The sequence below is a fragment of the Oncorhynchus clarkii genome, chromosome 10, assembly GCF_045791955.1.
Source record: "Oncorhynchus clarkii lewisi isolate Uvic-CL-2024 chromosome 10, UVic_Ocla_1.0, whole genome shotgun sequence".
In the NCBI taxonomy this organism is placed as follows: domain Eukaryota; kingdom Metazoa; phylum Chordata; class Actinopteri; order Salmoniformes; family Salmonidae; genus Oncorhynchus; species Oncorhynchus clarkii.
This window is the reverse complement of record NC_092156.1, coordinates 64598783-64614495: the sequence shown is the minus strand read 5'-3', so window position 1 is coordinate 64614495 and position 15713 is coordinate 64598783. Positions and strand designations below refer to the sequence as shown.

The following is a 15713-nucleotide window of genomic DNA, read 5'->3' as shown; positions in this document are numbered from 1 at the left end:
GTTAGAGCGTTGGACTAGTAACCGGAAGGTCAAATCCCCGAGCTGACAAGGTACAAATCTGTCGTTCTGCCCCTGAACAGGCAATTAACCAACTGTTCCTAGGTCGTCATTGAAAATAAGAATTTGTTGTTAACTGACTTGCTTAGTAAAATAAAATAAAAATATAGTCATGCTCCTTGAAAGCAGTAGCTCTAGCCTTTAGCTCTCTGTGGACGTTGCCTGTAATTAATGGCTTCTGGTTGGGGTATGTACATACAGGCACTGTGGGGAGGACGCCACCAATGCCCTTATTGATGAAGCCAAAGACTGATGTGGTGTATTCCTCAATGCCATCGGAGGAATCCCGGAACATATTCCAGTCTGTGCTAGCAAAACAGTACTGTAGCTTAGCTTGTACTCCTGAACTTATTTAGACTTGCCATAAACAAAGAGGTTGAATAGTTTTTGACTCAGGTCATTTCAACTTTAAATATTGTATTAATTTGTCAAATAAAAATATAGAAGTCCACTTTGACCTTATAGGGCATTGTGTGTAGGCTACTGACAAAAGCATCTACATTGTATAAATGTTCAAGTCAGGCTGTAACTCAACAAAATGTGGAAAAAGTCAAGGGATGTAAAAACTTTCTGAAGGCACTTCAAGTAGGAACCCTGATTCACATAGTGTTATGTTGTTGATTGTAGAATTTGAACCTAGCATAAGTTCGACATCCTCTATAACATTTTTCAATTTGCAACAATATTGATACTGGACATAAATATTGCATTCATCTGTTATGTCAAAGATTGGTGGATATATACAGCCTATTTTCTATGTCGCTTATGCCACTAAATAATTAAACCTTGTGCTTTAAATAGATTCAATATTATTTGCATTTCAATTATATTACCATAACCCATTTATTGCAAAGATTCCCACGGTACAATGATTGCAGCCTTATAAACTTCACTTCTGTACATTGCAGTTATAACTAGTGCTGAGCAATTAACCGACATTTTGGTTTAATTATTTGAATTCCATTTCGTTCGATTTTTTCTGTGAGGTCAATGCACAAATGGCAGTTTCTCGAGAGATAAATCAGATCCAGCCTGAACTGTGTGATGTAGTAGGGAGTTGTCGTTTCCAACAGGCCAATATCCTGCATATTTCAGAGCGTAAATCGTAGTAATTAACTACAATGACCATAATCCACTGCGCATCTACTTGTCCTGTCTATCTTTTCTTTGTGCCTGCTAAGGTAAACGGCAGAAGAATGCGCGATCGTGAGGGGATTTAGAGAGCAGCTGATGCTTGACAGGGTATCGCTACCTGAAAAACACTGATCTAAGTGATCGAAAGTTCGTATTCAGTCATAAAAGTATGCCTTATTTACTCCGAAGAGATACAAATTAATGATTTTGTCAGACAGAATATTCAGCAGCTCTGTAGGGATGAGATGATGACTTGGAATTAAATAATACAATCATAAAATAAAACAAATGAAATATAAACAGCAACTGAAATATGTTATTAAAGTAATGTGAACATTATAATGTAATGTGAACATGTGAACATTAACATTATGGTTAATAAGTGATAAGCAGTAATGGGCAGTCACTACCATCATGGTACTTTTATTAATTGTTTTATTCTGTGTTGTTACAGCATTCAACCCAAATAATCGAAACCGAAATCGAAAACGAATGATTATTTTTTTATCATCCAATTATAATAATTCATCATTAGTTATAACTCGTGGTAATTTACTTATAACTCCCCAACATTATTATATTTCCAATTGCATAACATTATCTGCTGATTAAATTAGCCCCTACCTTATTTTAGTACTCTCCCCAGGAACGGCAGTAGCTTCTGACCCGTTTTCATTGGGTACATTTAGTAAGTAGAAAACAGAAAACAGAGGAGTCTTTATCCCTACTCTACCCCATGCTAAGAGTATGACCATCTCTCCCCTCTCTCCTCTCAGCCTGTAAACCAGAGAAATAACCAAGGGCATTGATTAAGTCCGCACTCTGCACAAGCACGAAAATAACGCCATGCATACATGCAAGTACGTTAGAGGCCTTGAATGAACGAATGCCTGATACTGAATGTTGCCTTTCACTGAAACTCTCTAAAGCATCTGAATTGCTGTGAGTGTCGCAATCAGATGTGGTGGATGCTCGTACTGTTTAAATGGAGTGTCTGTCTGGGTATATTGAAATGCAAGTGATGCATGCAGTAAATGAACCAGTTGGAAGGGAAATGCACATTTCTCTATAGCTGTAACCTTTGCCTTGACTTGGCTCCTTTCCTTGTTGACACGCAGAGGAGCTCCACTGACTGCTGATTGAGAGCTGGTTGGCTGTGAAAGTAACCGTCACAGCCAAATGTAATCATCTACTTAGTGTGTTAAATCAATTGCTTCTTATTGTTCGATAGCACAGTTTAACCGTTGCAGTTCCACTTTAAACAAATCAAGCGGTATTTACTTTGTGTTATACAGCTACCGAAAATTGAGAAATGGCCTTTTGGGGCTCTGAAGTATATCCTACTCAATAAAAGATGGCATTTTGCGGTTGACTCTTAATGATGTAATTGACACTGTAGATTGGTGTTTCATGCTCTTCTATGGATGGGCCTTGTTTCATTGGAGGATCAGATGGGTTGATGTTAAGAATAGTTTATTAAGACACATTTTATATTTTGATTGGCCTATAGTAGCTCAATAAGTATGGGAGACCAGGGATGGATGTAACACAGGATAGTTGTAACACTCAATATCTCCAATCAGGAACAAGCTAGAATCATGTGACTCACTGCACATGCTCAGTTTAGTCCTCAACCCTCATGAAGAAGCAAGAGGTAAGAAAGTACTTTTTTAACCAAATATGTTTTTGTGATGGCATCACCTGCTTTGTAGTTAGATTCACCAAACATATATGTGCTTTATAACCAGTGTGTGTGGATATGTTTGATGTATAGTGAACAAAAATATAAACATAACATATAAATGTTGGTCCCATGTTTTATGAGCTGAAATAAAAGATCCTAGACGTTATCCATCTGTACAAAAAGCTTATATCTCTCAAATTCTGTGCACAAATGTTTTTACATCCCTGTTAGTAAGCGTTTCTCCTTTGCCAAGATAATCCATCCACCTGACAGGTATAGCATACCAAGAAGCTGATTAAACAGCACAGGTGCACCTTGTGCTTGGGACAATAAAAGGCCACTTTAAAATGTGCCGTTTTACCACACAACACAATGCCACAGATAACTCAAGTTTTGAGGGAGCGTGCAATTGACATGCTGACTGCAGGAATGTCCACCGAAGCTGTTGCTAGAGAATTTAATGTTAATTTCTCTACCATAAGCCGCCTCCAACGTCATTTTAGAGAATTTGGCAGTACTTCCAACTGGCCTCACAGCTGCAGACCACGTATAACCACGCAAGCCCAAGACCTCCACATCCGGCTTCTTCACCTGTGGGATCATGTGAGACCAGCCACCCGGACAGCTGATGACTGTGGGTTTGATGACAGCTTATGACTGTGGGTTTGCACAACCGAAGAATTACTGCACAAACGGTCAGAAACTGTCTCAGGAACGCTCATCTGCGTGCTCGCAGTCTTCACCAGGGTCTTGACTGCAGTTCAGCATCGTTACCGACTAGTGGGAAAATGCTCACCTTTGAGAGCCACTGGCACGGTGGAGAAGTTTTCTCTTCACAGATTAATCCTGGTTTCTACTGTACCAGGTAGATGGTATGGCGTCATGTGGGTGATGTCAATGTTGTGAACAGAGTGCCCCAAGGTGGCAGTGAGGTTATGGTATGGGCAGGTATAAGCTATGGACAACGAACACAATTGCTTTTTATCGATGTCAATTTCAATGCACAGAGATACAGTGATGACATCCTGAGGCCCATTGCAGTGTCATTCATCTGTCACCATCACCTCATGTTTCAGCATGATAATGCACAGCCCCATGTTGCAAGGATCTGTACCCAATTCCTGGAAGCTGAAAATGTCCCAGTTCTTCCATGGCCTGCATTCTCATCAGACATGTCAACCATTGAACATGTTTGGGATGCTCTGGATCGACATGTACCAGTGTTCCAGTTCCCGCTAATATCAAGCAGCTTCACATAGCCATTGAAAAGGAGTGGGACATCATTCCACAGGCCACAATCAACACAGTAACAACCTGATCAACCCTATGCGATGCAGATGTGTTGCGCTGCATGAGGCAAATGGTGGTCACACCAGATACTGACTGGTTTTCTGATCCACACCCCAACCTTTTGTGTTAAAGGTATCTGTCACCAACAGATCCATATCTGTATTCCCAGTCATGTGAAATCCATAGATTATGTCCTAATGAGTTCATTTAAATTGACCAATTTCCATATATAAACTGTAACTCAGTAAAATCTTAGAAATTGTTGCATGTTGTGTTTATATTTTTGTTCAGTGTAAGTTAGCAATGCTAAAGTTTTAACATGTAGCTAAAATCTTTATCTCTCTCTCACACACCACACACACACACACACACACACACACACACACACAAACACACACACACACACACACACACACACACACACACACACACACACACACACACACACACACACACACACACACACACACACACACACAAGCCCTATTACAACTGACCCGGGAGTTGGGGTAAATTGTAATATTACACTCCACGTATTTGAGACAGCTGAAGTCACACCATGTCTGTTTGGTTTAGAGAGATGATACCTATACAAAGTTGTAGCTGACAAATGGTAGTTGTTTGTATCACATTTTAAATGTAGTAGCTCAAACAATCTCAGAAAAATTTACAAAAATGCAAAAAGTGTAACAACCATCCCTGGACTCCCCTACTATTTCTTGACAGCAGACTGCAATCTGTGTAAAATGTATATATACTGAGTAAAAACATAAACTCAACATGCAACAATTTAAAATATTTGAATGAGTTAGAGTTCATATATATGGAAATCAGTCAATTTAAATAAATAAATTAGGCCCTAATCTATGTATTTCACATGACTGGGCAAGGGTGCAGCCATGAGTGGGCCTTGGAGGGCATAGGCCCACCCACTTGGCAGCCAGGGCCACCTACTGGGGAGCCATGCCCAGCCAATCAGAATGTGTTTTTCCCAACAAACAGGCTTTATTACAGACAGAAATACTCCTCAGCACCCCCTCAGATGATCCCGAAGGTAAAGAACCCAGATGTGGAGGTCTTGGACTTGCGTGGTTATACGTGGTCTGCAGCTGTGAGGCCGGTTGGAAGTACTGCCAAATTCTCTAAAATGAAATTGGTGGCGGCTTATGGTAGAGAAATTAACATAAAATAATCTAGCAACAGCTCTGGTGGACATTTCTGCAGTCAACATGCCAATTGCACACTCCCTCAAAACTTGTGACATCTGTGTCATTGTGTTGTGTGACAAAACTGCACATTTTAAAGTGGCCTATTATTGTCCCCAGCACAAGGTGCACCTGTGTAATGATCATGCTGCTTCTTGGTATGCTATACCTGTCAGGTGGATGGATTATCTTGGCAAAGGAGAAACGCTTAATGATGTAAACAAATTTGTGCACAAAATTTGAGAGAAATAAGCTTTTTGTGCAAATGGATAACTTCTGGGATCTTTTATTTCAGCTCATGAAACATGGGACCAAAGCTTTACATGTTGCGTTTTATATTTTTGTTCACTATACACCAAACATATCTACACACCCTGGTTATAAACCTTATATAAGTTTGGTGACTCTAACTACAAAGCAGGTGATGCCATCACAAAAACAAATTTGGTTAAAAAAGGTACTTTCTTACCACTTGCTTCTTCATGAGGGTTGAGGACTAAACTGAGCATGTGCAGTGAGTCACATGATTCTAGCTTGTTCCTGATTGGAGATATTGAGTGTTACAACTATCCTGTGTTACAACCATCCCTGGTCTCCCATACTTATTGAGCTACTATAGGCCAATCAAAATATAAAATGTGTCTTAATAAACTATTCTTAACATCAACCCATCTGATCCTCCAATGAAACAAGGCCCATCCATAGAAGAGCATGAAACACCAATCTACAGTGTCAATTATATCATTAAGCGTCAACCGCAAAATGCCATCTTTTATTGAGTATGATATACTTTCAGAGCCCTGAAAGGCCATTTCTCAGTTTTCGGTAGCTGTATAACACAAAGTAAATACTGCTTGATTTATTTGAAGTGGAAACTGCAATGGATGCATCTGCATCTGTTGCATTGTGTTTGTGTGACAAAACTGCACATTTTAAAGTGGTCTTTTATTGTCCCCAGCACAAGGTGCACCTGTGTAATGATCATGCTGTTTAATCAGCTTCGTGATATGCCACACCTGTTTGGTGGATGGATGATCTTGGCAAAGTTGAAATGCTCACAAACAGGTATGTAAACAGATTTGTGCACAACATTTGAGAGAAATAAGCTAAATGTGCATACCGAAAAGTTCAGAGACTTTTAATTTCAGCTCATGAAACATGGGACCAGGACTTTACATGTTGCATTTATATTTTTGTTCAGTGTAAATGGTATTGATTGAGGCTACCGGTACTCTTCAAGTGATTGTTAGTGATATAGTACCATCTTGTGGTACATTTTCACACTGGCGACTTCACAGAGTTTGTCATATTCACTAGGGAAAAGTTGAATGCCTTTATTATGTTGTTACCTTCTATAATTATTTGTTATGCATGATTATGCATTATATGTTTAAGGGGTAATCTGCAGTTGCTACAGATGTAGGATCTTAATTTGATGATTTTGTTGTGAGCATATTCATGCACAGAAGGATTCTTTAAACTTGAGTTTTAAAACGGCTTCTAAAGTAAGTCATTTCCACTGAGAAATATCAGACTTGATTTGCCCTAAGAAAAATCTATCAACCCCAACAAAAAAGTCTTATAATTACAATCCACATAATTCACATTTCTTGTTGCTGCAGGATTTTTTTCATGCTGTAGCAAACTGGCTCAAATTGAGATCCTACACCTGTACATCCATTTGTGTATTTACAAATGATTGATACAGTTCCTTACGAAAGTATTCCCACCCCTTGACTTTTTCAACATTTTGTTGTGTTACAGCCTGAATTTAAAATTGATTAAATTTAGATATTTTTGTCACTGATGTACGCACAATACACCATAATCGTAAAGTGGAATTATGTTTTTAGAAATGTTTACAAATGAATTAAAAATGAAAAGCTGAAATGTCTTGAGTCAATAAGTATTCAACCCCTTTTGTTATGGCAAGCCTAAATTAGTTCAAGAGTTAAAATTTGCTGAACAAGTCACACAATAAATTGCATGGACTCACTCTGTGCAATAATAGTGTTTAACATGACTTTTAAATGACTACCTCATCTCTGTACCCCACACATACAATTATCTGTAAGGCCCCTTAGTCAAGCAGTGAATGTTAAGCACAGATTCAACCACACAGACTAGGGAGGTTTTCTAATGGTTTGCAAAGAAGGGCACTTATTGGTAGATGGGTAAAACAAATAAGCAGACGTTGAATATCCCTTTGAACATTGGGCAGTTATGAATTACACTTTAGATGGTGTATAAATACACCCAGTCACTAAAAGGATTCAGGCATCATTCCTAACTCAGTTGCCGGAGAGGAAAGAAACAGCTCAAGGATTTCACCATGAGGCCAATGGTGACTTTAAAACAGTTACAGAGTTTAATGGCTGTGATAGGAGAAATGGATCAACAATATTGTAGTTACTCCACAATACTAACCTAAATGCTAAAGGACAGTGAAAATAAGGAAGCCTGTACATGATAAAAATATTCTAAAACATGCATCCTGTTTGCAACAGGGCACTAAAGTAATACTGCAAAAAAATGTGGCAAAGAAATGTTACTTTTGTCCTGAATACAAGGCATTGCTGCATGTTTGTGGCAAATCCAACACAACACATCACTGAGTGCCGCTCTTCATACTTTCAAGCATGGTGGTGGCTGCATCATGTTATCATTATTGCACACAGCTGTCAAATCTGATGCTAACATGTATTGACTCAGGGGGTTGAATACTTAGCTAATCAAGATACATTTGTGTTTTATTTTCCATACATTTTTTAAACAAATGTTACAGTATTTTGTGTAGGTCGTTGACAAAAAAATACAATTAATTTTGAATTTGAATACCACTTTGTAGCATAACAAAATGTTTAAAAAGTCAAAGGGTATGAATACTTTCTGAAGGCACAACAAAATGTTTAAAAAGTCAAGGGGTATGAATTCTTTCTGAAGGCACAACAAAATGTGGTGGGTGAGGTGGGTGAATACCCGTTGCCCATTGATTCTTGAAGAATATAACTTATAAATGCCTCATAAGCTTAGTTCAACTGTCGTACCCCATCAGAAGCAAAATATAAACTTGTTTGTAAACATTGCAAATGTAAACAAACAAACCAAATCAAATTGTATTGGTTTACACATATTTAGCCACAAAACATGTTTAAAACTATTTTGATATCTTGGGTGGTCAGTCCTTGCATCCATTGCGCTATCTATGCATTTTAGAGTGGTTACATTTCTCCAGACCCTTCCCTCAGCTTTTTACCAAAACAGAGGCAGGGTATCCACTTTGTAATTGTCTCAAGTGAAGACTGTCCCTTTAACTCACAAATGAATTTCTCAAACAATATGTAGCCTACATATTCGAGTTGATTATTATGGACAGAATGGTGATATACTGGTCTTGCCGCATCTCCATGGTTCCATAGTCTTCAGTTTGACTGTTTCACTTCTGACTGGTTGGCTGGTTGGCTGTGGTGTAGAGGGCGAGAGGAGAAAATAAGAAATGCAAGATCATTGTTGTTAAGTCTATGGGAAATTGGATTTATTGATAGGTTTTGAAAAAACATTCAGACCTTGGGAAAAGTGCTATACAATGTAATCCATCCAAAAATGACAAGATAATATTTGTATTGCCAGTGCCAAACGCTCCAATAGATCCGTCTTTGTCAGCAGGTTTGTGTGTATTGAAGCCATTTCTTAACCACAAGAGGTCAGTATTTAGCTACATTTGCGTACATCTCATCCTGCATTTAAAAAATCTGGAAAACTCCACAGCACTTTGTGGAGAAGGAAATTACACCCCACGTCTGTGGTTAAATAAATGTTATTCCAATAAGAATAATTTCCCCTATCCACAAGTGTTCCCTGTGGAGTCAGATAATATGGCTGCAACTTATATTACATTTCATATAGGTGTCAATGTAACTTTTACTGCAGGCTTGTCTGTTATCAAGGGTCACAGCCTGTATATGCACGTCTCCAAGGTTTCACCCTCGGTTTCTAACTATGCTTTATGTTATTCAGGGCCTAAGCAGTCGCATATCACATTGACTTATATTACAAGTTCCATCAAGTGAGCCTGCCCTTGAAATGAGACCATTCACATGTCCTTCCACTTCCAATAAGCAGTGGAAATAGAGGTCTTGAACAGTAACAGAGAATGAAAGAGTCTTCCCAGAGGCTGTAGTGAATTTGATTTGTGTTCCACTGTAATCCTGAATTCGAAGGACTTTGACAGTTGTATCGTTGTGGTTTTCTTGGAAAATGTCAACTCTTTCCTGACTTTTGTTTCGTTTTGTTTTAATCTGCTTTATTGAGTTTTGAACAGCCAACGCCAGGAAAACCGTGTAAATCATATTGGAAAAGCTCAACATGGTGTGGTTGATTTTTTTCTATAGACCAGAATTTTGAATTATGCTTCTACATTTCAGAGTAAAATCATCGTATAAATAAATACAGAATCAATACATTTTAATGTACACAAAACATAATTGACGGAAAATGCAGTTGATTATGATGATTTCCTACATGTTGCATTGCGTGTGTAAACTAGTTTATACATCAGCAATCAATGGCAATGTATAGTTATGAATTATGACAGGGGCACTCTGGTTTCCATAGTGACAGCAAACACAGGAGTGGACTCGTTGCTCTTAAATTTCATAGAGCAGTAATTTCATGTACAACTGTAGCCAAACACAGCTGTAGGATTTGGGTGTACTTGAAAGTCCTAGCAAATCTTTGTTGACGCTATACAACACCCGGCTGGGTGTGTATCGTGTGTTGGTTGATTTATGTGGATATCAAAACCCAAAGTACTACATTATGACTGGGTCATATTTCAATATGAGACCAATATATGAGCAGTCCGCTCTCTCTCATTGGTCAATTTACCACTCAGAAACACGTTAAAATGAACACAACGCTGGGCTGAACAGACAGTAGGAGTACACTTAGTTGAAATAAAGGAGCTGCTATTCGACATGGCGATCTAAAGTTGTCTTCCCAGGAGCACATTTGCTATCAGCAGCAAGTTGGAGTCAATGTCGTAAAAACTCTCTCCGGTTTATTACAGCTGCTATAATAGGACTGCTGAAGGGAGCGAGAGTCTCGCAAACTTATCGTTTCAAATACTATTTGAAATCATTTTAAAAAAACTATCTGTGACTTATTGAGCTTGCCTGTTACAACAAAACCAATAGAAAAGCCCCAAAAGTGCAAACCCAGCCCACCTGGCTCTCCAGATAGGCTTAAGCAAGCGCTCAAAGTATTGAAAGATTTCTCATATATGTGAACCCAGGTATGGTCCCGTCCCATTTGAGCAGAGCTGACATGGAGCCCCTAGCTCCAGCGACAGTGTAATCTAGTGGTGTAACCCAAGAACCTGTTGCTGGTGGTCTGGCAAGAGGCTTCATGGCTGCAACAGTCAGAAGAGAGGAGATTCCCTTTATAAGCAGGGCTTTAGCTGTATACTTCCTCTCATTATGAGGCTGTGAGTGTATTTAGATGTGAGAACAAAGGCTACTGTAGCTAACATGGAGAGAGAGAGGGAGAGAGAGAGTGTGCGCATGCATGCGTGTGTGTGTGTGTGTGTGTGTGTGTGTGTGTGTGTGTGTGTGTGTGTGTGTGTGTGTGTGTGTGTGTGTGTGTGTGTGTGTGTGTGTGTGTGTGTGTGTGTGTGTGTGTGTGTGTGTGTGTGTGTAATACCAGCTCTATAGAATACTGCATCATGTATTCTTGTGTTATTGACTTGTGAAAAGGAAGTGTACCTAGAAGGCAGATGTCAGACACGGAAGGGGGTTCCAGCAGAGCAGACACATCAAACAAAAAATGGAAGTAGAGCAGTTACCCTCAACAGAAGTGTTTTATATTTTAAAACAAGTTGTCCCAACATTAGTGTTTTCACATGCAGACTCCCCTCTAACCCTCCCTTTTAAATGCACTCAGAACTGAGAGAGAGAGAGAGAGAGAGAGAGAGATGGCCAGTAACCAGGCCAGTGCTGCTGATAAATTGTCAGTAATCTTTAAACACTGGTTATCAACTATCTGGGAGGGGATGGGGGTTAGATGTGTCTGTGTGGGGGTTGAGCACTGGCTGGTCTATGGGATGGAGTAGTAGTAGACCTGGTGTGTGTGAGTGGGGGGGTGGAGGTGTAGTCTGTATGTTTATGACTTCATGTCACTGCACCAAAACAAGGTGCCTTTATTTTGGCTACCATGGCTATGCCACCATTGGATGACAATGCCCCCACCCACAATAAACAAATCGTAACTGAATGGTTTGATGAGCATAAAAACGATGTAAACCATATCCCATGGCCATCTCAGTACCCAGATTTTTACACAATTTAACACTTTTTGGAAGTTCTGCAGTGGTGCCTGAGACAGTGTTTTCCACCACCATCAACAAAACACTCATTACCTTTGAAGAATGATTTTGCATCCCTCCAATATAGTCCCAGAAACGTGTAGAATCGATGCAAAGGTGTATTGAAGCTGTTCTGGCTATTCTGATACTTTATGTTGGTGTTTCCTTTATTTTGGTAGTTAACGCAACCTGTATTTTAGCAATGCCCTGCATGGAGTAATTGCAGACACATTTCAGTTGAATGCATTCATTTGTACAACTGACTAAGTATCCACCTTTCCTTTACTTTTGAGGCAGTTTTTTGATTAGTCCTGTTACAACCTATTATAGCCTATGTGTGACTAGTGCATAATGCATCAACTACACGTAGGTGTAAAATTGGCACTAATTGTAGGGAACTTCATGAGCTCGGAAGACTAAATAGCCTAAGAACTTGTTACACAAGGGGATACTAATTATGTATTTTTGGTATGACATTTAGTCATCGAATTATGAAATAAGACGTGGCAGGCAGACACAATAAAATCTGTTATGTTCATGTCTGACAGTATGAGGCTATGGCGACCACCGGTCAACTTCTTGGTGTTCTATCCCCCCTCTCCCTCTCCGGGCAGCGTAAAAATTGCCCTTCTTTTTACCCAAAGGGCGCCAAAAGTGTGTTGTCAGGGTTTATGTTAGCTGCAAACATGATCAAAACCATTCTGCAGCAAGTAAAGAAAGCAGCGGGGTGTTGTGGAAGTGTAAGGGCACCTGGAATTTGGGCCACCCGGGAGAGACTTCAGGTTCTCAGCCCTACGGACAAGTCGACCAATAAACAAGGGGCCACTCCGTTGCAGATCAATCTGCCACCCACTCATTAAATCAATACGCTACGTAGTCTATGCGCGCTTAAAAGGAACATTTTTGGAAAGAAGTGGTGAGTTAGCTATCGAAATCATAAATGTTGCGAATTTCTGTTGTCCGTCAGATTACAGTAGACTATAGCCCATAATTTAAACTCATTTGTAATTTTTTTTTAATGAACTCGTCTTCTCAAGCGAAGATATTTGATTTAAAAGTTGCAACTTTGTCTCCAAAAATGATTAGTCTACATCCCTGTCCCCAAATAAAAACATAAAAACATAACCATTGTCAACCTAATTCCTAATATACATATGGTTCATTTCATGGAGGATATTAGATCTAATTAGAAATAATATATAGGCCTAACCATACTGCCTATTGCCTATCAAAAAAGTGCGCTACCGATACTCACAATGATTCCAAAATTAATGTTTTTTAAGGCCATCATTTCCAAGTATTTGATGAGCCTATAGATATAGTGCTACGTGAACTATAGTCTCATCGAAATGATAGCATTCAGGCTAATAAATTATGCATTGAAACAAACTCAAGTTTGATCATTTCTAACGAAAGATCTACTACATTTAAGTGAGGATGCACCAAACATATAGCTAAGCTCCTTTATTCATTAAATTATGTATTTATTCATCTATTATTTATGTATATAAAAACATTTGCATGTTCTATTTGTTAAAATGGTAGGCCTACTGTTGCAATCTGGGCATGTAATACAAATACCTGTATTAAGCATAATACAGTATCTCCTTTCAACTTTATAAATATTGTAATAAATTGTATAATTACATGGCATTATCCATATTATTAGCAGTTCAACTTGTACTTTATTCAATTTAGAAATAAAAACGTTTTGTGTCAAGCAGCACGCTAGGGTACTATAGCATAGGCCTAATTTCAAGGAAGCCAATTGCCAGGAAACCTATCGATGAACAATCACGGCATGCACAGACCATGACATCTTAACTTGTTTCAAATGAGAGGAAATGTGGAAATTAAATTAATCAGTAGCACTTATAAATCAAATGACAACATGGACAGAAAGACTACTTAGAAAGGACCAGGGCTACGTCATTGGACAGCTAGATCGCTCAAGATTGACTTCGAAATTGGACGTCTGTCCATGTCTTGAGGATGTTGGGAAATGCCTTCAAACCCAGCCACTAGGGGCAACTGTGAGCGCTATTACCATCAAGTAGTAGAGGTAATCCCATGACTCCGGATCCGAAGGTAGCGTGTTCAATCCCAGTGGAAGACACACACTTTTGTTTTAACCCTATCCCAAACCTTAACACTTAACTTCGAAATTTGATGTTTGGAGCCATTTCAACATTTGACGTTTGGATAAATGTGGAATAACGTCAGAATCTGAAGTCAAAATTGGTTCAACCTTGAGATCTTGTTGCAGCACAGCATTTTGGAACAATCCCTCAAGTTCTCCATCTCTTCAAACTTTGAGATCATTAATTAACTAGACAGGTTCAAATGGACACTCTGCTGGGTTTCCACACATGTTTGAACAGCACTGTGGCCAGGCAAAGCTGAAGTGCAGTACTACACCAAATGATTATCTCATGTATCATAAGGGAAAGTAAGTGTAGTCTGGTGCTGAGGCAGCTGGCTCTGGGAAACATACTCACACAAAAAATTGCCTCTGTCCCATTGGCCAGCTTGGCAGCAGCCTCTGTGTCATTGGCCGGCCCGAGAGACCCGAGTGGATTTTCCAGCTCTGTGATTTGATGAAAGGGAAACCTGATACTCATGAGACCAGTGATTGGCCGAGCCATAGAGAACGTTCACAGCCCTCTTTTGATCTGAGTAAAAATAGAACAATATCTAATGCGAGGCATTATACAGGCTTAACCTGTGTGATTTGGACTTCACTACTGCACTGGCGTCAAATGCCTGGTAGCTGGGGGATTACGGTCGGGGTTATAGGTTATACAGGGCCTTCAGAAAGTATTCACACCACTTGACTTTTTCCACGTGTTGTTATGTTAGAGCCTGAATTTAAAATTGATTAAATTGAGATTTTGTTTTGTCACTGACCTACAAACGATATCCCATAATGTCAAAGTGTAATGATGTTTTGTAAAATTGTAAATCTGAAATGTCTTTGGCAAGCCTAAATAAGTTCAGGAATAAACATTTGCTGAACAAGTCACATAATAAGTCACATGGACTCTCTCTGTGTGCAACAATAGCGTTTATCATGACTTTTGAATGACTTCCTCACCTCTGTACCGCACACATACAGATATAGTGCTTTGAGAAAGTATTCCTACCCCTTGACTTATTCATCATTTTGTTCTCTTACGGCCTGATTTGAAAATGGGTTAGATATTCTTCTCTCTCTCGCCCATCTGTGCACAATACCCCACAATGACAAAGGGAAAACATGTTTTTAGAAATGTTTGCAAATTTATGGAAAATGGAACACAGAAATATCTCATGTAGGTATTCACACCTATGAGTCAATACATGTTAGAATCACCTTTGGCAGTGATTACAGCTGTGAGTCTTTCTGGGCAAGTCTCTAAGAGCTTTGCACACCTGGATTGTACACTATTTGCACATTATTACGTTTTAATTCTTCAAGCTCTGTCAAGTTGGTTGTTGATAATTTCAAGACAGCCATTTTCAAGTCTTGCCATAGATTTTCAAGCCGATTTAAGTAACTAGGCAACTCAGGAACATTCAATCTCATTTTGGTAAGCAACTCCAGTGTATATTTGGCTTTATGTTTTAGGATATTGTCCTGCTGAAAGGTGAATTTGTCTCCTGGTGTTTGCTTGAAAGCAGACTGAACCATGTTTTCCTCTTGGATTTTGCCTGTGCTTAGCTCCATACCATTTATTTTTTATCCTGTAAAACTTCCCAGTCCTTAATGATTACAAGCATACCCATGACATGATGAAGCCACCACTATGCTTGACAAAATGGAGAGTGGTACTCAGTAAAGTGTTGTATTGGATTTGCCTCAGACATAACACTATGTATTCAGGACAATAAGTGAATTGCATTGAATGTTTTGGAATATTTTTGTTCTGTACAGGCTTCCTTCTTTTCACTCTGTCAATTAGGTTAGTATTATGGAGGACCTACAATGTTGTAAATTAATCTG

The 15713-nt window shown here is 39.1% G+C and overlaps 1 protein-coding gene across 2 annotated transcripts in view; it reads right to left on the bottom strand.

The window, feature by feature from the left end:
• The window catches only part of LOC139419001 (scrapie-responsive protein 1-like), a 31138-nt gene that overhangs the window by 7090 nt on the left and 8335 nt on the right, over positions 1 to 15713 (bottom strand). Inside the window, exon 2 of one of the 2 annotated variants that reach the window (XM_071168808.1) lies at positions 8721 to 8832. In XM_071168808.1, coding sequence (XP_071024909.1) covers positions 8721 to 8779 — 59 coding nt within the window. In that variant the 5' untranslated portion in view covers positions 8780 to 8832. Of the gene's footprint in view, positions 1 to 1815; positions 1969 to 8720; positions 8833 to 15713 lie in introns of those variants that run through there. The other variant, XM_071168807.1, reaches the window with a different exon arrangement.